This window comes from Branchiostoma floridae, chromosome 11 (assembly GCF_000003815.2).
Source record: "Branchiostoma floridae strain S238N-H82 chromosome 11, Bfl_VNyyK, whole genome shotgun sequence".
NCBI lineage: Eukaryota > Metazoa > Chordata > Leptocardii > Amphioxiformes > Branchiostomatidae > Branchiostoma > Branchiostoma floridae.
Window position 1 is genome coordinate 16105213 of NC_049989.1, and position 22727 is coordinate 16127939.

The following is a 22727-nucleotide window of genomic DNA, read 5'->3' on the forward strand; positions in this document are numbered from 1 at the left end:
TTCCATTACAATAGAGTGTGTGACGATAGTGCTACCTCACAAAGCTCAGTCATACAGTAGACACATACTGGGATACTTTTCTATTGTGATTCCAATGCATGACTGAAGGATACACATGTGAAACCCAATGGAAAGCATACGAGGGGCATTCAATAAGTAATGTCCCTGACCCATTTCCCATAGCAGGAGATTAATGAAACTTGGCACAGTTATTAGTCTTTCTCTTCATAGGAACCACCCAGAGTTATGCATTTCTCCCATCATTTGATGTAGCTCTGGACACCGTTCTTGTAGGACATCCCAGGTTTGTCCTCCGACAGGTGCCTCATCTATGGCAGAAGAGGGACGACCAGGTCTGGGAGCTGTTTCCACAGACTTCCGGCCTTGTTTGAATTCAGGATGCCAGCGTTTTACAAGGTCATATGATGGGGCATCATCACCATAAGTTGTTTTCATTTCATCAAAAGTCCCTTTTGGTGTGCGTCCTTTCAAATACAAAAACCGGATCACTGCGCGGCACTCAACTTGCTCCATTTCACACCTGGTCCATTTCGCACCTGACTCAGTTCAAACACCAGTAAATCAGTAACCACAATTAGTTCAGAGCTGTTTTTTGCAACATAACCCATAGAGATATGACTCATTACACATGCAACATTTCATCTAGATCAGACAACTGGCAGTGGGTCAGGGGCATTACTTATTGAATGCCCCTCGTAGCTAGTATCCATGACCCACCCAGGCCACAGAAACACAAGGACCTGCCAGCCTGCTGTCTGCTATGCTCCCCTCCTAGGAGTGATTGATTACCATGAAACTCATGAGAAACACATTAGAATCACAGTCTCTAGTTGACGATAAGGAAACCTTTCGTATATGTATTCTCTAAAGCAAACATTTTTCACTACCAAGACAGAATGATCTGAAAACAGACAGAAAAGGGCTTAAACAGTCTTACCTATTGTTGTTGGGTGGTTAAAATGGCTTAAACAGTCTTGCCCTGGTGTGCATTGTTTCTAGGAACTATGCAGATGCCTTAGGGCTGAAAACCAAGTTCACACCTAGGTTAGACAATGGACTTCACACATCCGTGTAATTTATTCCTTATTGATATGCGTAGCCGCACAAGAGAACACTCACCTGAGTTTTGACACCTCATTCCTGATGTGTTAAAACTGTCAGGCTGAAAGGGTCTGACTTTCTTATTGTGATCTGCTACAAAGTAAACACATCTGGTTCCATTCAATTTCTTGCATGGTCAGGCCAGAAGTGAACAATACTGTAATTTCTGATATTTTCAATGTACTGTTATGTTCACGGTTTTCACGGTGACAACTGTAACGTGAACTTATCATTACTGATAACAAATAATTCACAGACTTTTTTTATGTGCACTTGCTGCGACAGTGAACATTTATTTCCGAGAACAAGTCAAATTTTCTCAGACCTTGAAAGTTTGGTACCGAGAAGAAAGTGAATTACAGTAGTTAGTATCTTTATTCAGCCCCTTTAACCACCCAATAACAATAGGTAAGACTGTTTCAAGACTGTTTCAGCCCTATTCTGTCCGTTTTCAGATCATTCTGTGTTGGTAATTAGGAACCCTCTGACTTTAGGGAATAAAGGCAAGATAGACACAGGAGATACTTCCTCTTCTGCTGGGTGTGTTTCTCTTGTCTTTCCCCAGAGTTTTGACTACTGAACTGAGCTTTGTGACGGAGTCTATCACAAACTAAAACTGTGGTTAACTCTCAGTTTCCTCCTTATCACAAAATTAAATCACTGCAGACTTAAATGCAGTATTTTACTTGCAGTATTTTACTACACATGCCAGATCATTGTTTGGTAAATACTTGAATAGAGCATGTTTCATTCAAGTATGCATTTGAAAAAGATAACAACATCGAACCAACAGATGTGGCATTGTGTCTTTATTTCCTTCCTATAGTATCCGTCAGCAAAGTTGTCTACGTATTGCTTAAACCTAACTCTTTTAATAGAGGAATCTGTATGAATGAACCATACTAGCTAAGGTATAACATCACCAGAATATCATGCACCTCAAGTCTGCCAAAAGCACTCCAGTATAAACTCATCTAACGTCTTTGCTGCCACATTCTTAAGGATGTTGAAGTACTATTTACACTGAAGGGGACGAGGGATTTTTCATATTGCATACTCAACTATTGAGATGAGATAATTTGTTGAGTTTCTAACAGTCTTATTCAACAAACAGTGGCATTTACCCACCTCATCAGGCAGAAAACTATTGCTGCTATCTAAATCAATCTGTTGATTGAATATAAATCCATTTGTCTATACATGTAGTATAAATCTGTTGTTGACATTTAAAATGCACATAGCCAGACTTCTATGACAAAGATGATATAGCCGGTAAGCTTCAAAGTTAAGTTCTAATTTTGCATTGCATATTTCCTCTTTTCTCCTCTTCATTTGCATGCTAAAAGATTATTCCGGTAATTGCTTTTGTTTTGTGTTGAACTGGATATTTTTGCAACATTTTATGTTATTTTAACTTCCCGGAATCATATTTTTACGGTTGATTTCTGCCGCGTTGCAGAATACAGTAAGAGTGTGTATCGTACATTTGTAGTTTGGTATACAAGTCATTAAAAAAATATTATTATCTGACTTTTCCAGTTACGATGCTATGTCAGAAGTACATGCCGTCAAAAGGAAATACAACATTCTCACCAGATGTGTGTATTACTCTACTATAATCCTTTGACTTTTCAGTTTCACTCTCATTAGAAACATTGTTTCACCAAAGTCTCCCTACCATCTAAACAGATCGGCTATAAAACACCTGACTACTGTTCACACCTCAGACATTCAGTTACATCTGCCTTCAAATCCATTCTTATGATACGTCATCTGCAAATCCCCAGTAACCAATGTATTGGTTTCTTTCCTCCAGGGCTGGTTAACATTTGTAAAGACTCAAAGTATATTGTTGTTATAAACAGTTCCTAATTAACATAGCCTGGGTACCATCTGGGTAGTAATTCGCTCCTATGTACATGTTCGCTTCTGCTACCCGCCTGGGGACCTGCACATTCAAACCTTTTGGTGGTAATGTCAGTTAATGCGCAAATTAAGGAATGGGTTCTACAGCGCTTGTTCAATGACAACAGACCCTCCCCCAACTGGACGGTGGGCGTTTTGGTTCGAACGAGCGCTAGAACCCATTCCTAATTCGCTCATGTGAAGGGACCAATCAGCGCCCTTGTCCAAAATTTGGATTCCAGATGTTCACATGGTCAAGGATCCCTGATGGAACAGCAGAGAAGCAACTGTATCAGGTATATAAGGTATAATAAATGTCAGACCGAGAAGCGACTTTGGATGGTACCCAGGCTACTCCTAACATGCATTGTTGGGCAAATGCAGCAATCTGTGGGCCATGGATATAAGTTTGTAAGAACCATGAGAAAAAAGTATACTGTACTGTACAGTTCCCACCATGCTATAATTCGTTTATCATAGATCTGCTTGAAAACATTCACAAGTGTAGTACCATTACTAGTGCTGTATATTTTTCCATACTATTACCAATCACTTTAATTTCTCTTTGACTTGACAGACACTGCAGTCTTGTATTTTATTGCCAAGTTGATTTTTATAATAATACTTTATCACTTGGTTGATTTGAACTCCTCTTCAAGTATTCCGAACTTCATGATATTAACATACAATACAATGTATTATGCATGCACTAGTTTTTATGTATCCTTCTCCATTTCATCAGTTACATTTGTATAACACTGCAGTACACCCCATCTTTGAATTCTGGAGCTAAACACATTCAAAGTTTTATTCTCCCATCACACAACTCCCTGCTACATGTACTTGTATACAATGCTTACTTCCTTACAGGCCAGCACCAAACACCAGAAGTTCCACAAGAAGTGGACTTTAATTCAAAGTTTGAAGTTTCAGTGACTCTGAGTCAAAATTCAACTGTAGTTTCAAACACAAAAAATTGAACCGAATTTTCAACTTTCCAACCACAGTCTTGGAAGGAATGAGCAATTCACTGCTTCTGGGACATCGTGTTATGCAGATAGAACATGTGACTCAGTGAGCAGTGGATCATAAGTTGCAGAAAGTCTATGGCATCCCCCGTCTCTGTTGAGGGAGGGTAAGTCCAATTTTTTGTGTGTTGGAAATTACAGAGTTCAACTTTTCATTCTCATTCAGAATGACTTCTACCAACACTGATGAACTTTTAAGTCTAGTTTCAGTAATAGTAAGATTTTGCAACACATGAACATCAACCAGTAGCCAGAATATAAACAGCTGCGTGCAATACTACCACTTGTCCTGCACGTAACAGTTGTAGGAGTACATGTTGAACTGGTTCCGGAGTGGTTTCACCTCAATGTTCTTCTCTGTGAAGATCCTGATGAGGAAGGATCCCTGTTCCTCGGCGCCGAAGGTGGAGGGAACGATGACGTACTCGCCGGGCTCCAGGTTGGCGCGGAGGAACACCTCCCGCAGGTTTATGTACGACCCGGAGCTCGCCACGTCGCGGTGGTACATGAAGTATTTCTGTTGTAGGCGTTCATGGGGATCCTTACCAGCCTGAAATTTGAGATATCATATTTTTTATAGCATTTGATAATAATTTTACATAAGTTAAATTGTATCACTATCGGCATGCTTGTCTGACAATTCATTATCAGAAGAATTGATAAATTAATGTACCAGGTCCTGTATTCCTGATTTTGCAATTACTCAGTTTAACATGAGTTTGTTGGCTTCATGGTACACAAAGAGTACATTATATAGTCGAATAATATGATCATTAGGCCATGCCAATTAATATCCTTGGTTCTTGGATTTAAAAGAAATGTAGGCAGCGGCCATCATAAAAGCATTGGGCAGGAAGGAAAACTTGAATGCCGTATTCACTCACAGAGTGCACAGAGGCATAAACAAGTTGTCTTATGACTTTGTTTTCATTGTGTTCTTCCAGTTAGGCATATTTTTTTCAATCCGAGAACCAACAAATTAAATTGGCATGGCCTTACCAGACTATGTATGGCCTCTTTTGGTCAATTTTGACCATGGTAAAATCCTGATATTGACACATGTTGAAATAAAGTGCATTCCTTGTCAATTTGATGGTTATTTCTGATCACAAGGAAACTATGTTGAGAAGATTCCTTAAACGTACCTTATAGACGTGCACCCCGATCTGTAGGTTCCTGACTCCCAGGTGTCTCTGTGATCTCCTGTGCTCCTGCATCAAGGCGACCACCACCTTACACTTCCCCTTGTCTTCTGGAGGGTCGATCTCTGGGTCCCACTCATCTGGTTACAATAGACAGAGAGTTAGGGCGCTCAAATTTCTCAACTATGTTCAGGAAACAAGTACTGAGTATGAAGTTCCTGTCATCTAGCACAATTTAAATATAGATCTTCCTCATTGATAATGCAAATCATGTCCTAATTTGAATAATTTATATACTGTTACGTCAGTCTTGATCAAATTACCTATACGGGTTGTAATTCATGAAAAATTATTCATTCTTTCTTGTTTCAGAGTTTGCAACTGCAATGCCATCTGCAGTTCAACTTTTTTTTAAAGATGCAAGAGGGCCCAAACTTAAACCACTTCTTCCCCACTAAAAGTTGCAATCAAAGCTTGTCCAGAATAAGAGATGTTAAAACCAGAAGTGCCACTGCAGTACCATAACAAGTCACTAGGGGGCCCAATCATACCATTTGATGATCAACACCTGCCAACATAACAAGTATCAACTTAGACAATCAATCCATGCAATCTCGAATTATCAAGCTCACAGACACCCACACCTACCCACACAGATGCTACTGAAAACATAACCTTTTTGATGAAGATAAAAAAAGAATTTGTACACATGTATTGGACATTGTAGTTGGACGTGCATTTACCTGGCTCCAGTATTCTGAGTGCGAACTGTGGGTTTGTACACAATGTCATGTATTACCTGGCTCCAGTATTCTGAGTGCAAACTGTGGGTTTGTACACAATGTCATGTATTACCTGGCTCCAGTATTCTGAGTGCGAACTGTGGGTTTGTACACAATGTCATGTATTACCTGGCTCCAGTATTCTGAGTGCGAACTGTGGGTTTGTACACATGTATTACCTGGCTCCAGTATTCTGAGTGCGAACTGTGGGTTTGTACACATGTATTACCTGGCTCCAGTATTCTGAGTGCGAACTGTGGGTTTGTACACATGTATTACCTGGCTCCAGTATTCTGAGTGCGAACTGTGGGTTTGTACACATGTATTACCTGGCTCCAGTATTCTGAGTGCGAACTGTGGGTTTGTACACATGTATTACCTGGCTCCAGTATTCTGAGTGCGAACTGTGGGTTTGAACACATGTATTACCTGGCTCCAGTATTCTGAGTGCGAACTGTGGGTTTGTTGCGTAAGCCTTGATGTTGTTTCTACAGCCGCCTGCCGATGTGCCCTTCTCCCAGAATCCCTTGATGTTTGCCTGATGCCACTCCCGATCTGAGTGATCAAAAGAACCATTACTATACATGTAGATGTGACAACGGAACATTAACATTCTAATTTAGCTAAAAGTATCCTCAGAAATTATGTCTGACTAAGTGATGACATGTTTGACATGTCTGTATTACAGGCGTGCTGGATTTTGGACTGAAGTTAATTTATGTTTTTGGTGGTCAATAGTAGTATTGATGTTATTTCATAATGCCAGTAATCCATTCCATTAATTGTACAGCTTGATAATGAGTTTGGATAAGTTTAAGTTGCGTTTTCAATTCATGGTATTACATGGATTGTAGGGTTTCTCACACTAGCAAAACCACAAGATTCTTTCTGGTGACGAAACTTTTATACGTGGTTGTGGTATACATGTAGATCAGCCAGCTCAGGTTTAGAATTCAAAAAAAGGTATTTAATCTAAAGTTAGTTACCTTGCTTTTCTCCAATGCTTTGCTGAGATGGACTTGCATCACACAGAGCATGCCAAAAGACTCACTCATTGGACTAATAAGTCTTGTAAGATGGGAACTATCAAAACAACGTGTTACACTCATTACCATTCCACACTGCAAACATTGTAACTATTGCACAATTCATTGTTGAAAGCAATGAGTTTATATAACCTCCTTGTTGAAAGCATGGCAGTTAGTTATGTTAAGGATAACTGTCATGCTACCTTAGTTGGTTATTAATAAGTATTTGTATCCACCAAAGGTGACTACAGATGTCTACACTTTATCTAGGATAGCCAACCATCTCATTTGTTCAGACTAACACACTAAACCTAGTATTACTAAGTAGACACAGTGTACATCCTACTGCACCCTTCAACTACTACCAACAACTAGCAGAAACTTACTGTCTGAAGTGTTGAATATGTATGTGGGAAAAAGAAAGAACATCATGAGCATAAAAGATTGCTGCTTTTCAGTCGATGTCAACCAACTTAATGGTTGCAGTAATGTCTTACATTTTTGTTCTACATCATACGTATAAAAACAGTGGTAGTAAATAAGTATGAAGATACATATACTAGCATCTGGTATGACCTGCCCATCAAAAATCTACATGTATTCTTTTCAACGTGTGTTGCATTTAGACTTACGTCACAATCTTATTATGTTATTCGCATACTCTTATGTTTTCCATTGGGTTTCACATATATACATTGTATATCTTGATTGCAGTGTGTTAGGAAGGACATTCATGTGTGCAGCCTAACCATGGTGAACCTGCCTACCCCATTAAGGTAAGGTGAAAGACTCACCCACATCAGCAATAGCATCAGCGTCGAAGTCTGGGCCTATTGTGCAGATGGTGACCTCTGTGAAGTGTTGGCAGAAGTCCTTAAAATCCATCCTAAAACATCAGAGTTTGGTGTGAAAAGGACATAGGAAATATGGTTACCATTTTAAGCTTGAGTTAACTTAAGTTTTAATTTTCTTGTCGAAACCCCCAAGTAATGCAAGAGGGAGAAAATATTAAATTTTGACAGCAATAGAATGCTAAACATTCAAACCTACAGGGATAAAAAACTTCAACATCAAACAAGCATAAAGCCTCGATAGGACATCTTGAATTTGTCTGGGAGACTCTCGTAAAGCTGTGCACATGTAAAATGGGTATTTGCATGGATAGATATATTGGAAAGTTGAGCCAATTCGTATCCTCCCACTATCTTTTACAAAATCAGTATAATTCAGGAATCTTACACCTGGGTGAAGAAAGGAAAGTGGTGTAAAGTGCCTTCCCCAAAGGCAAAACATTGGTGGCATGTCATGAGATTCAAACCCAGGACCTCTGTGTTCTCGGGCAAACACCCTAACTCACTGTTACACCACTACGACACCACAATACACGAATATTAGTCAGATAATAAGAAAGAGCGGAGTAGTTGTAGCTTGTCCCATCGGTATCTCACCAGAACTCCCCATCGTCCTTGTCCGTGAAGCCTATTCTGTCCCGTTCGTGTTGAGGGACACGGTTCCAGAGAGGGCTCCTGTGGTGAGTTAGACAGTCGTTAGATGATTGTACCAAGTAGTACACAAATTGATATTGGAAACGCATCTATGAGTTGTTTTGTCGCTTTAACTTAAAAGTACTCGTAATATCAACTAGTTTTTCTGAACTTATTATTGTTTTTAGAAATTCAGAACCTACATTACCATATGCCAGAAATATAGCACGTGTCTTTTTGGTTATATCAAGCAACTTAACTGTACTTCCATGAACAAAGTTGTTGAAATGTAGGTTTTGAACATGGTGTCATGAAATCTGAAGAACTACTTTATTTTCTTACCGGTAGTGCAAGTCAGAGTGAATGCATAAAGACTAACTTATAGATGTTACGAGATTGATATTATAAGAAGAACAGCAGACGGGTCTAGATATACATACTAGGACAGATAGAGGGTCAAGGGACTTGTTAGGTAGACAGGTTTACAGGTTAACAGACATAGTGACAGAGTTGGCGTGAGGACTACTTTGGAAATTGTACGGAGCTGGAAATGGTACGGTCAGGTGGAGGGACAAGGTAGATAGGCAGGTATACAGATTAACAAACATCGTGGTGTAGACGGTACTGGGAAATGACAGACTCTTGGTTGTTGTGCAGACTTGAAGCTGGATGGGTCATCTACTGAGGATGTGAAAGGTGGGGATGGGGTTCGCACAGAGGGTAAACAGACTGCATTGACCTACATGTTCCCACACTGTTGCACTTTTTCAAGCAGATATTCCATAGGCCTAGAGAAAAAAAATGTTGTTTCCAGCTATAGTCCTAAAAAAATCCAGATCAAAAGATGGGGATACTCATTTTTTAAAAAGACTTCAGATGAAGTAAAGAAAAGGCTGAAGTGACCCTAGAAATATAACTTAGCGATCAAATCATTTAAAATTGAAATACCTTTACTGGTAATTGAGCATCACATAATATGTCATTACAGATTTTACAAGCAGAAGCAAATTGATAACCTGCACAAAGAGGCAAAATGTTCATAACATATTCTTTCGTCAACTATGTTTAACGCTTTAATCTGTTAACAGACTGCAAAATACAGGGAGTAATGGTAACGTTATATTTTGAATTGACCACTTATAGATGTCAGATAAAAAATTTTGTGTCCTTTGTCAGCGTTTGACAAAAAGAGCGTTGGGATTGGCTAGTAAATGCTAACTAAAGGTAGTTTGAATAACCAAAAACACAACATTCTTTTCCTAGGCCTAATTAATCAGTGGTTAAAGGAGAGGGGGTTTGGAGAAGTACAACAGAGGGGAACAACGAGAGTAGCGCCGCGGTACTCACGAGTCACTCCAATCTCCCGTCCACTCTGTGCCGTCGCCCCAGGGGTTGCGGATCCGCACCAAGGGGAAGTCGCCAAAATTGCTGTGGACCTATTTATTCAACAGAGCCTGTCAATTAGGCATGTACCATTGTGGAAATGTGGAAAATCGTCTTTGCTAAACAATTCATATCTGGTATAAAATTGATGTCTTAACCTTTTGTGAGTATTTGAGATCTTGAACACATGATTTCTTAAAAGAAATAATCACTAATTCCAATTGTACTTAATTTCAAGCCGTCAGTGTAATTCTTATTTTACGCAAAACTTTTCTCTTTGTGGTCTGAACTGTCTTATATTTACCATGGGTTTACCTGTCCCGTAAGACAATGTTGCTTCTATTTTTTTGCCCCCCCCCCTCAAACTTACAATGTATTTGAGGTCTTGAACACGTGATTTCTTAAAAGAAATAATCACTTAATTCCAATAGTACTTAATTTCAAGCCGTCAGTGTGATTCTTATTTTACAGCAAAACTTTTCTCTTTATGGTCTTTACTGTCTTATATCTACCATGGGTTTACCTGTCTCTTAAGACAATATTGCTTCTGTTTAGATACCCCCCCCCCCAAACTTACAATGTATTTGAGATCTTGAACACATGATTTCTTAAAAGAAATAATCACTAATTCCGATTGTACTTAATTCCAAACCGTCAGTGTAATTCTTATTTTACAGCAAAACTTTTCTCTTTGTGGTCTTTATTGTCTTATATTTACCATGTGTTTACCTGTCTTGTAAGACAATATTGCTTCTGTTTAGATGCCCCCCCCCCTCAAACTTACAATGTGTACAGAAGTGATACTGTAGGCATGGCCACCCACAAGACCTTGCGCTGTGACGCCGTGTTGGGTCAGTGCTTGTGTCGTCTGAAAATGAAAAAAAAAACAAGTGATGTACTGTTAACAGACATTCCTTATAAATCATACAATTCTAATCAAGTGCTGCAAGCTAACCTTAGTTTACAAATTTACAAATTTGATTGATTTCTTAAGCAAATGGCATCAAAAGGCCAAGAGCAAGGCTAGAAAACCTGAGGTCAGGGGTTTGATTCCTGACATTCCTAGCTCGCTAGTCATTTGGAAAGCCACTTTCCTCGACTTTCCTCACTTCAACCAGGTGTAAAAATGGGTGCCTGACTTTGATTGAGGAGATAAAAGACAGTGAAAGGAGGGGGATGGGCTGTGCCCTAGATACAGTGGATACACTGCCCTGCGGCTTCTTGAGGCAATGGGACCACAAAAAGGCTATGAGACTACAAAAAGGCTATGAGACTACAAAAAGGCTATGGGACTGCAAAAAGGCTATGGGACTGCAAAAAGGAAATGGGACTACAAAAAGGCTATGGGACTACAAAACGGTTATGGGACTACAAAAAGGCTTTGGGACTACAAAAAGGCTGTGGGACTACAAAAAGGCTGTGGGACTACAAAAAGGCTGTGGGACTACAAAAAGGCTGTGGGACTACAAAAAGGCTATAGGACTGCAAAAAACACTATGGGACTACAAAAAGGCTATGGGACTACCTTCACCTATAAAACGTATATTTCTTTACCTTTTTTGAGGTGGTGAAGAAGGCTCGTTTCTTGAAGGCTCGCCTCATGATCTGATACAGGTTTCCTGGCGCCTTCTTTAAGTCGTAGCTCTCTGCCATCCCACCAGTCAGGTCCTCCAGGGCGTCTATAGCCTGTCCGCCATTCAGCGCCTCGTATGAACCACGGAGTCTACAGAAAAGGGATTGAAAACGATGTTACTTACTTAAGACAATGTTCTCATTGAGGAAATATGCCATGTGCAATACTCAACATACTAGTACATATTCAGAATAGGGTAAACCTTTGGCAACTGCCTTAAAGCCTTTGCAAAACAGTTCAGTTGCTGCTTGTTGATGAAAATGGTATTGAGACTCATCTTCCTATTGAACGGCATTTGCTATGTACTCTAGTATGTTGTTACCATCTGTCTATTCTTCGGACCATTTCCAAGCCTTCCTAACCCATGTCCAAGACTTAGGAACTCATTTCAGAGCCTTCTACCAACCATTTCTGCACACACGTACACTTCCATTTCTTTTGAAGACGGCTTTGCAATAGATTGGACAATGTTTGGAAATTGTTTGGAAGGCTTAGAAGTAGTCTAGAGAAGCTAGCTTGCCCTCTATGGCGCGTTGGGCTTTCGTAGATCTCAGCTTACTTGGCATAGAGCTTCTCCACCAAAGCAACATAGACATTTTCCACCAAAGCAACATAGACATTTTCCACCAAAGCAACATAGACATTTTCCACCAAAGCGACATAGACCTTCTCCATCAAAATAACATATAAACATAGCTTAATCAAAGGCAAGTCACATGTTAAGATCACGAAGACTTTGCTTACTTGGCATACGCCTTTTCCACCAGAGCGCTCCAGAACTCGTTGGGATCGCTGGAGCGGCAGTACATGGGCTGCTGGCCGGCCATGGTCGGCAGCATGTCATCCACGATGGTGTCTACCCACTTCCCGTAGCGCCAGAACTTGAAGTGGAACATGCCGACATACGAACCCTCACCCTCGCCCTCCTGCCACATGTACTGGTCACGTGGGACAACCTGGTCACGTGGCAACATTGGGTGAGCAACCGAGTTGACGTTGATGTTAAAACTCCAAACGTTTTATGTATTTAATCTCGGGGACAATTGATCTCACTTCTATCTGTATCAATCATGATCATACCTAACACATGGTGACTATTAGGAACAAGAACGGAATGTTGACAGCACCCTCGAATTAAATCATATCAAAGATTCTCTGAAAACTTGGTGACAACCCGTTCAAAGTTGGATGCTGCAAATGAACTGGGCTTGAACGATTCTAACTGGGCAATGTCAACAGTAACCTTTTTATCAACAGCTAGAAGTCCAAGGCAATGAAAGAAAAAAATACGTTAAACTAGAAATGTAACATTTGCAAAGGAATCTATAGTGTTTGATATCACATGGTCTAGTTCAACAAACTACTGGACTATCTATTCGTAGTCAAAATACATTCGTATATATGGTGACCGGCAACTCCCGCCTAGCCCTGCCACTTACTACATGTTATCTAACACCACAGGGTGTCTACTACTTTACCAGCAACCATGGTAACGTACTATCCTTCGGTCGAGGTCATTGACTTTATTTCTTTGGAAAAGAGGAAGAATAAGAAATTGAACAAAAATGAAGTGAAGGTAGATATAAAAGTTTAATACCAATTTAATACAAATACTGTCGAGATCACTTTAAAATGTTGTTCCGACCTTTTCCATGAGAGCGGAGTCCCGGCAGATGGCGGCAAGAGACACCAGGAACCAGCAGTCTCCCAGCATGCCCTGGATGACGTCATCGCGGCTGATTCCGTCCACCAATAGGCGTGGTTGCGTCACCCCCATAATTTCCTTCGGAGATGGGGAGAGAAAAAAACTTATCAGTTACGTTTCTGATGAGAGTGGATGTAACGCTAGTTCACCTTTACTCGTGGGGTAACCTATATCCGTTATACGGTATCAAATCAACGGACGTTTCAAATTGAAACCACCGTCTGTCAACTTGCTATCCCCAAATATCTTGTTTTTTTATAGACAACGGATATAGGTTAACCCGCGAATAAAGATGTACTAGCGTTACCCGAAATGTTTTTTTACAGCAATTAGATTATTTTACCTTATTTTGACATTATCTAGACGACAGAGATTCCTGTGCATCCGAGGATTCGTTCGTCAGACAGGATGTTAGATGAAGGTCCTGTTTTGAGGAGAGCCACACCTCAAGCATGTTGAAGAACCCACCACACTTATTGAAAAGAATATAAGAATATGGTCCTTTCCGGTGTGAATAGTGAACATATACAGTCCAATTGAGGTCCCCCATTGTTGACGCCAATTGGCAGACCCTTGCGATTTAGCCCCGCTTATTGTAAATATGCAATTCAACCCCTGCCTGCAAGGAGAGAGTAGTCAGCCCACTCAATGATAATAAAAGTAAGTACAATATTCAATGTTTATTCTTCTATTTACTCCTTCCATAGCACTAGAAAAAGAGCCTCTAGTGCGATTTTCCCAAGAAAATCCAGTGCGATTTTTCCGAGAAAATTGAAAAATCCCTGTCCTTGGTGCTGATTTGGTTATTATTAGTTACACTGGGTCGTTATGTCACTTTCCATCCACCAATCACTTCAAAACTTCTTTCTGTAGGTTTTCGACAACTAAACGAAAGAGTAGATGACTCTTAGCAGTGTTCCTTATTCCAAATGTGATTTTCCAAGAAAACGGAGAAATCCCTGTCCTTGGTGCTGATTTTGGTGATTAGTTATACTGGGTCGTTTTGTAAAACTTTAATTGCCAACTACCAATCACTTCAAATCTTCTTTCTGTAGGTCTTCAGCAACTAAACGAAAGAGTAGATGACTCTTAGCAGTGTTCCTTATTCCTAATGCGATTTCCGAAGAAAACGGAGAAATCCCTGTCCCTGGTGCTGATTTGGTTATTAGTTATACCGGGTCGTTTTGTAATTTGAATTTGAACTTGAATTGCCATCCGCCAGTCACTTCAAATCTTATTTCTGTTAGTTTTCGACAACTGAAAGAAAGAGTAGATGACTCTTAGCAGTGAAGCTTCTCAAGAAAATGGACCCTGTCCTTGGTGCTGATTTGGGTATTAGTTATACTGGGTTGTTTTGTAAAATTTTAATTGCCATCCACCAATCACTACAAATCTTCTTCCTGTGTGTTTTCGAAGTAGAAAAAAGAGAAGATGACTCCTAGCAGTGTCCCTCATTCCTACATTTCCCCAGCCACCCCCAATTTACCTGTGGTCTCTTCCAAACGATCCTAGGGTCGATGTTCTGCTGGCTGTAGAAGAGGGAGGCCGGTCTGGCAGGAAAGTCCGGGTCGGAGTACAGCGCACCCGGCCCCATGGCGAGGATCTGACTCTTCATCCGCTTGTAGTTCTTAGTAGCGTAGGAAACATGGAAGTACCAGGGAGCAAGGACAGGGGACAGGCGATAGAATTTAAATGTAAAAGCGAGACAGCTACGAATGGAAAGAATCAGTATAGTGTGTTATGAGAGGGCAAGATTTCTAAGAGAGAAAATGCAGAAGGGAAGCTAAAAAGATGGGAAAATATGACGATGGTATTAGTAAGTAAATAACAAACATTTGTCACAATAAACTTCAAGTAACAGTGGGTTTGAAGATATGAAATCGTTTTACGAAAGTTTGCTTTCATTCATGCTCTTACTATTGTGAAATGTCTCAATAAAAATGGGACTTGGCTAACAAAGTGTTCAGGACTATTAGACAAACACGGCATGCGTACGTATTGCCATGGGGACGTTTAAGGACAACATATAATGACAATTGGACACGACTGCAAATGTAGATGGTTTAACTCACCACCTGAAACCAAAAACGAAGTTACGGTGAGGCGCAGAAAAGCAGGAACATGTCTACTCTCTACTCGTATTTGCTCTGAACACAGTGTACATTTACGTTTGTTTTTCATCTACCCGAGAGACAGAAGATGATAGAATGACACAGCAAAAAATCCAGGAAAAGCGGCCTGCTGGCCGATTTGAGCTTCTCATGAATAAGTAAAGGTTCAAACAAACAAATTGCATCATAAAGTATAAAGTAGTTTAGGGTAAAGAACGTTTATTGCATAACCTATAGGTCTTGCTGTCGGTGAGTAGCATACTACTTAGGTATTTTTACGGAAATGTAGAATGAATACCTTTATTGTGCATTTTTTTCAGCCTAGCTAAGTACAGATCATAACAAAGACAAAACATAGATGTAAAAGGATCACAGATCTAGTCTTGCGTATAGATGTGGCTTCTCCTTGCTTCATAGTAATGTAGGATTGCATGGGCTTAGCTATATAAAGTCGGTTAGTCATAATAAAGCGTGTTCCAAAGCAGTGTGCCTAAAGTGCGAAATGGAACAAAAAGTACCGAAAAGGAAAGTTCCGAAAGCGCAACAAGGAACGAAATGGAATGAAGTATGAAGAGAAATGAAATCGATGGAAATGTAAGGAAACGGTCCCGTGAGCGTCCTTTTCACTCCTTTTCTTTCCTTTTCGTACTTTCGGTAGACTCTTCCAAAATGTGGGCTAAGGGGACTTACCGTGACCCCCAAGTCGTCCTCATCAGCCAGGTCGTCCCTGGGTTGTGTCTCCTCCTGCTCCGGCGCCTCGGGAGGTTTGGGCGCCAGTTTCTCCTTCTCTTTCCACTTCAGCAGCCCGTCATCCGCCTCGTCTACAATCCCGCTGTCTCTGCTGATGGTAGACCTGTGCAAAAGGAAGTTGAAAACTAGGATATAGGAGAATTCTTGCGCACAACCAGGTACAGGGTAGACACCGAAACGTCAGCAAGTAGGTTTAACCTGGTTGTGTACATGAATTCTCCTATATCCTATATTCTACCAACCTATGAAACTGTTTTCGGAAAGTTGAAAACTAGATATCAAAACCGGAAGATCCGCTACAGTACCATTACAAACCACTAGGGCCCCCAAATCTGCTCATCTTGAGGTCTCAGCAAGACCTACCCACAACCCAAGTATTAAGAATATCCACCAAGGCACTCATAAGTTATAATAATCAGACACACGTATGCACACACACACGCGAACGCAGTCAAAATCACAACCAAGCTTCTTGGCAAAGGTAATAGAATAAGGAAACTTGGTAAACAAACGTAAATAGACGATGTGATGGTACTTTTTTTGTATTTGTCGCCATGCCCATTTGTTCCTGTCTTCCTTTCCTGCTAGATAGTTTCTTCCCAAATGAACTAATGTAGTTTTTCAGTCCTTTATCATCCATCTATCACACCTTCTCTGCCTTATCGATATCGCCCTTTTATGTTTTCTGCGTCTCTTTCAATATGCTGTTTTTGCCGAGTTCTTATCATTCATGCGCTCTACTTGTCATTTTTGTTCTTTCACTCCTTAACTCACTCTCTTACCCGTTCCTTCCCTTTTTACTATCCTTAATAAAGAAAAAAAACGTTTCTGCAAAACTTACCCTGTTCTTCCCCTTTGAGGATGTAGCTTCTTGTCATCCCATGCAGGCCCCTGGATTTTATGCAGTTGACGCCTGGGCTGTGGTTTCGGTTGAGGCTGAGGCTCGGCTGGCTGTAGGCGAAGTTGTGGGCGCGGCTCCAGTCGTGGCTTCGGCTTCGGGCCGATGTTGAGTTCGGGAAAGTCCGGGAAATCGTCGTCGGCGTCTCCGTCCAGGTGGATGATCTCCTCCTTGACCACCCGGCCGAACGGATCCTTGTATCGTTTGATGAGGATTCGGCGGGTGGTTCCGGCTCCGACTTCGGGTGGGGCGCCATCATCGTCTGTGCTGCGCACTACTTCCGTGCTGTAACAGATCCCCATCTTGGAGGAGGAGGATGTTGTTGTTGTGAGAGGGGCGTAACCAAACACCCCGTCAGTCACAGACGACATAGACACATCTGTTAGCGCCCCATTAAAGACAGTATTGGGGTGTGGACGTGTAACGTATTACATATCAGTTTACGGCACACGATACATACTTAGTGGTGGTGATTTGGCATGCATTACTAAAGACTCAAGTCATTTTCAAACCACTTTATAAAAACTAGGCTAAACTACATACTACAACTTACAGTGTCTTTACTCATTGCAAGGCCTATCTATAACTCCAGTTGAGATTGGCAAGTCACTACCCAAGTCAGTCTTCGTTCGTTATGTTTGACAGTCCAAAGGAAGAAGTGAATAAACTTGTTACGAACGTTGCTGAATGTTACTCTAAGAAGTGTGACGCTACTTCACCTATATCCGTGGGGTAACCTATATCCGTTGTTTTAAAACAGATAAGTTATGGATATCAAGTCGACGGACGGTAATTCAAACTGCCTTTCTGGCAGTTTGAAACCACCGGCCGTCGACTTCATATTCATACTTTTTAAAAACGATGGACATAGGGTACCCCGCGGATAAAGGTGAACTAACGTTACATTACAAAGTTGAAAGAAACCATGCTAGTTATGCTAGAATGTGCGCATTTTAGATGTAGTTGCAGTTTGACAATGCCATACAAGCAAGCTCGTGCGACATCTGTTTTATACCCCCCTCACATTAAGCGAAAATCGATCGGACAACGAGTCTGCGAGCTCTAAATTACAAGGAGGCATGACCCTACTGGCGACGAAGAGTTCCTCCCTTCCCGTCAGGGTCATGCCTCCTCGTAATTTAGAGCTCGCAGACTCGTTGTCCGAACGATTTTCGCTTAATGTGAGGGGGTATTATAGAGACCATTTGCAGGTGGAATGCTGTCACGCGAAAAGCAGTTAGTAGCAAAGTGTGGTCAATAAAGAAGCAACTTCCGGGCAAAATGCATAACACACATCCACGTGTTAGTCGCTGAAAGGCCTGTATTTGCGCCGCTGCTTGGTGTTTGAATACGCCCCTCGTTTGACAGAGAGAGGGCAGCACAGACAGTGATGGCTTTGGGATGGTCGCTGTGAAAGCTTTCCGTTATGTTCGGTTAGCGCCACTTCGAGGGAAGCGTAAGGATTTGTATCACTTCAGTCCACGGAGAGGTTGTAAACCTGAGAATGTTTTTTGTTTTGTTTCAGCAATGCAATGAAGTTTTATCAAGATAAAACCTCATTGGTTTCTGTAACCTTTGAAATCAATTTTTACTCGCTAAATATTATGGGATACCAAGGCGCTTTCATTAGATGAAAGCTCCTTGGCTGGATATTTACTAGTTGCGGAATCCCAAGATACCCCGCGAAGATTACTTTGAATTTCAACGTTCCGGTTGTTATTTCCTCATATTCAGTTTTATTTATCTTGGCATGGCATGTAATTGAATAGACATATGAAAGAAGTCGAACAAAAGAACAGATCAAACGTAACCTTCCGTACACTGTTTAGGACTGAAGTGGCACATACCGGACTTCAAACTCGAGTAAATGCTACATTGTAGAGCTAGCCGAACATAGCGGGAATGTGGAAATATACGCATATATGAATGCAGTACACTCAGGTGTAAGAGATAGGCATGTGGAAGAGAAGAAAGCTTGAGTATATCAGGCGATGCCGATGATAGAGCAGAAACGATGAATGCAAACCTGATTCAACAAAAAAAGGAAGAGAAGCGTAAAAACGAAACATCTGCGTTGTGCATGTCCTCTGTTCAAGTTGCTTAATCTTTCTAGTATTATGATTGAGGAAGCAAAATCATACCCTATGAGCGACAGTAGAATTGGATGTTGTTCTGATGGTAGTTCAAAACACTTACATGTATATCTGAAACTTTGACATCTACAATTGATGACAATATCTTGTATTTATTGTCGCATGATGAAAGTGCTAGGCTCTTGTACGTAAAAACGGGAGGAGAAATAAAACATGTAATGCTAGTTCACCTTTGTCCGCGGGGTAACCTATATCTGCTGTTTAAAAAACAGGTTATCTAGGGATATCAAGTCGACGGAAGGTGGTTTTAAACTGCAATATTTTAAAAACAAATTTTGAAACCTCTATCCGTCGACTCGATACTTCTAGTACACCCCGTTGTTTAAAACAACGGATATAGGTTACCTCGCAGATAAAGGTGAACTAAGCGTTATCTTCTGATCAATTACTGTGAACTTGACTAACATATGAACAAAAACTATTTTGATAGTACCTTGTGGGGTAGAAACTCTGCGTCACTCGGTCTTGAAAATTAATCAATATCTGTGTAACAAACAATACAAAGGATCAATTTGTCTGCGAGAGAAAAACACGTGGTGATATATATGCTGTGCAGGTTCCATTATTGATAACATCAATCTATTATTTTGCTTTGTTCATTCTAATACATGCTACGGTTTTCTCTACTTTTTTTCTACAAAGTATTGAACTCCTTTGTCGAACTCCATCGTGCGAAAACAAGAGCTCACGTGACCCAGTTCGGCCAATCACGTTGCAGCACCCTTTCCCAATGTCAACCCGGTTGCCGAGGCCAATGACCCCGTGACTGCCCGCTGTGTTGTTGACATGAATCTCGAGTTTATGTACGGTCAACAACCCTGATATACATTTAGGGATCGCAACAATGATCAACAACATTCCCAGGTTCGTTCAAACCCATGTAATATGTGGCTAGTGGCACGTTGGGTGGCATTTACTTGCTGTTTTAGGTGCAGGTTGTATCTCTTAGGGGGTATGTTGTAGCTTACCCTTTACCAGGCTCCCCAAGTTGCTGGAAAAATAGTAGAAATTGACGAAATAGACAGAAAACACACCAGAGGAGTTGGTTGGCCGAGGAGTACAGTTTACAACCTAAATGCGGCCAACCAACTCCTCTCTTGTGTTTTCTGTCTATTTGACCAATTTCTACTATTTTGCTAGCGACCTGGGGAGCCTGGTAGAGGCTAAGTGTTGCTAGCCTTTCCCCTTTAACGTGCTCAACGCATCGAACTTATCGAACACGGGACCCTAATTTTGCACGATCCTTTCCGAAAGACGGGTGCAGCCCCAACCGATGTTTCCTTCCCAAAGATTGAACCAGGTACCATCTAACTGGAACCAAGAGAACTGTGAGGTTGTTACCAGTTAGGCTACAGGGACATACCCACTCCAAGGTTACTATAGATAATACTCATACATACCCAAACGTTTGTTTCTTTTTTGCCGTTGATGGTACTGTGCAATAACCAAACAAATGTTTTAAGGAAACAAATTTGAATTTCAGTAAGGAATTTTTTATTTGAGTACGAACCACAAAACCACAAGATATTTTTTTTTACCCTTAGAAATACCGTAATCCGAATCAATATGGGTAAAGTCATGTACGAAAGATGCTAAACATCCGCCATGATCATTACATCCATATATAAAATTCCGCCATATTTGTTTTGGCTAATAACACACAGCATCTATGAAGAAGTAGATAGCGATAGCTCTGTATGACACGGATTCTAAAACGTACAAGTAGTCTAGTCTTGCTAACAAATTGCATACAGCTGTTTTGAATGTGAAAGAACTACCCTTTACTTGAGAAGAGTCACTGGTGTTATGTCGTCGTTCAATAAAACGTACTAGTAGTTTAGCCTTGCTAACAAATTACGTACAGCTGTTTTGAAAGTGAAAGAAATATCCTTTACTTCAAAAGAGTCACTGGTGTTATGTCGTCGTTCAAAATACCCCATGGCAAGTTGAAGAGTTCAGACACATTGTATTTCGATGATCTTGGTCACTTCTCTCTGAGTCATAAACGTTTTCGATATCATTTTGATATTCAGAGCTATCTTTACATTGAATATGTCTCATCTGAATTATATGCTTCCAAAGAGAAGCTTTTTGTCATGTATCTAATTTTGTAGAACGCGCAAAATTGCAATTTGATGCTTGTTTGTCTGCGCTAGGTGTTTATTTTCATCTACAAAATGGGGTTTATTAGGTACGTAATCTAGGTTGAAACATTCGTGACCCACTTTTTACGTTGAATATCAATGCATTGTCATATACGACTTTTTGCTGTGTTCGTATCAAAAGTGTAATGATGATTGCTAGTGTATAAACGTATAATTGAAGAAAATAAATTTATCGAAAGTTTCCGCTTCAGATTTTGCTCGTGTCTTCAATCCATCATTTAAAGCGTATAAGACCAACATTTCCCATCAACTTTTGGTCCTAATGCTTAGTGTAACGTGACTCATTGGTAATCGGAAAAGTGGTCAATTATGCGTAAAGTTCATATAGAAATTTTAAAATCACTTTTGTGTAACTAGGATATTGACATTTAGTGTGGTTTAGCATAACACTTTACAGTTTTAAACTTCATGCGAACCGAAATATGATATTTCATATCTCTATACCCCATATACGAACAACTGGGTCGTCTTTCCGCGCTGCCATATGGGCGTATAGACGATAAGAAGTTGATAACAGCAGCCGCGAATGCCATTAAAATGTTTATATCTGCTAGTATGCGGGAACATATGTATGCCCCTCCCTCTACATGTTTCAACAGCTATATATACGTACTAAGTGTATGTCATTGCAAATCCTGTGGGGCTATAAAGCGTAACCATACCTTCTGTCGTCTGCAGACAGACGGGTGTCCTTAACATCCGACCTTGACAGCTTTGGTAATGCTGGTGTATTCCAGGGAGTCTTGCAGAGGCGACGGGACGGCTTACTAGCGGTTTTGACGCAGATTTAAGCAAGAGGAAAACAGGGGGCGGATGACATATACACCTCGGCCGATAGGGAATGGGAGCAATGTGAGCTATATTTAGGTTGGGAGGGGGGTTCGGGCAATGGGACTGTCTTGCGCACTGAGGAATAGATGTATCTGGAAGCCAGAATGTATTCTATCATACACTATAACACAAGTTAGGAAACTGATGGGGTAACTTTTAAACACATTGATCAAGTGAGCACTACTACTGAGTAAATCTCAAAAACCACGGGAGCCCCCTATCGGTTTATTCAGGAAAGTCATCCATTGAGAAATTATGACAGCTGCGTTCACTGACGCATCAAAAGGTCAAACTATATGATATGATATCTTATATCACGTATCATAACGTCACTGTCTTATAACAGTCATAATAGTGGTAGTATCAAATTTTGCAGTCTGTACTATCAAGTACATTCATGATATCTGATGACATCAACTAACTATGACGTATGTTGGAAGTTCTATCATTCTATGTAAGTTCGTTTACTCATGTTTTAAGAGGAGGGGCGAAGCTTGTAGAAAATAGTTAGGATATATCATTGTTTATCTGTTGTTATTAACTTTATATCAAACTTAATGCATTTAGCCCCATTGGGGCATGAACATGCAATAAACATCATTGTCAT

At 40.6% G+C, this 22727-nt stretch overlaps 1 protein-coding gene across 3 annotated transcripts; it reads right to left on the bottom strand.

Annotated features, from left to right (window-relative positions):
- Window positions 1-1914: 1914 nt before the first annotated feature.
- On the bottom strand, window positions 1915-22149 carry LOC118425881 (calpain-A-like). Of its 3 annotated transcripts, XM_035835013.1 has the most exons (16): window positions 21952-22149; window positions 19558-19607; window positions 16915-17273; window positions 16014-16176; window positions 14699-14839; window positions 13153-13290; window positions 12252-12463; window positions 11429-11597; window positions 10659-10742; window positions 9839-9927; window positions 8456-8533; window positions 7802-7893; window positions 7394-7396; window positions 6409-6534; window positions 5201-5337; window positions 1915-4605 (listed from the first exon to the last, which is right to left on the bottom strand). In XM_035835013.1, exons 3-16 carry the CDS (start codon window positions 17271-17273, stop codon window positions 4333-4335), a joined length of 2064 nt encoding a protein of 687 aa, XP_035690906.1. In that variant the 5' UTR covers window positions 19558-19607; window positions 21952-22149; the 3' UTR covers window positions 1915-4332. The 3 variants fall into 3 exon arrangements, with proteins under 3 accessions (XP_035690906.1, XP_035690907.1, XP_035690908.1); XM_035835014.1 differs by lacking the exon at window positions 19558-19607; XM_035835015.1 differs by lacking the exon at window positions 7394-7396 and having other exon boundaries at window positions 21952-22148.
- Window positions 22150-22727: the final 578 nt, after the last annotated feature.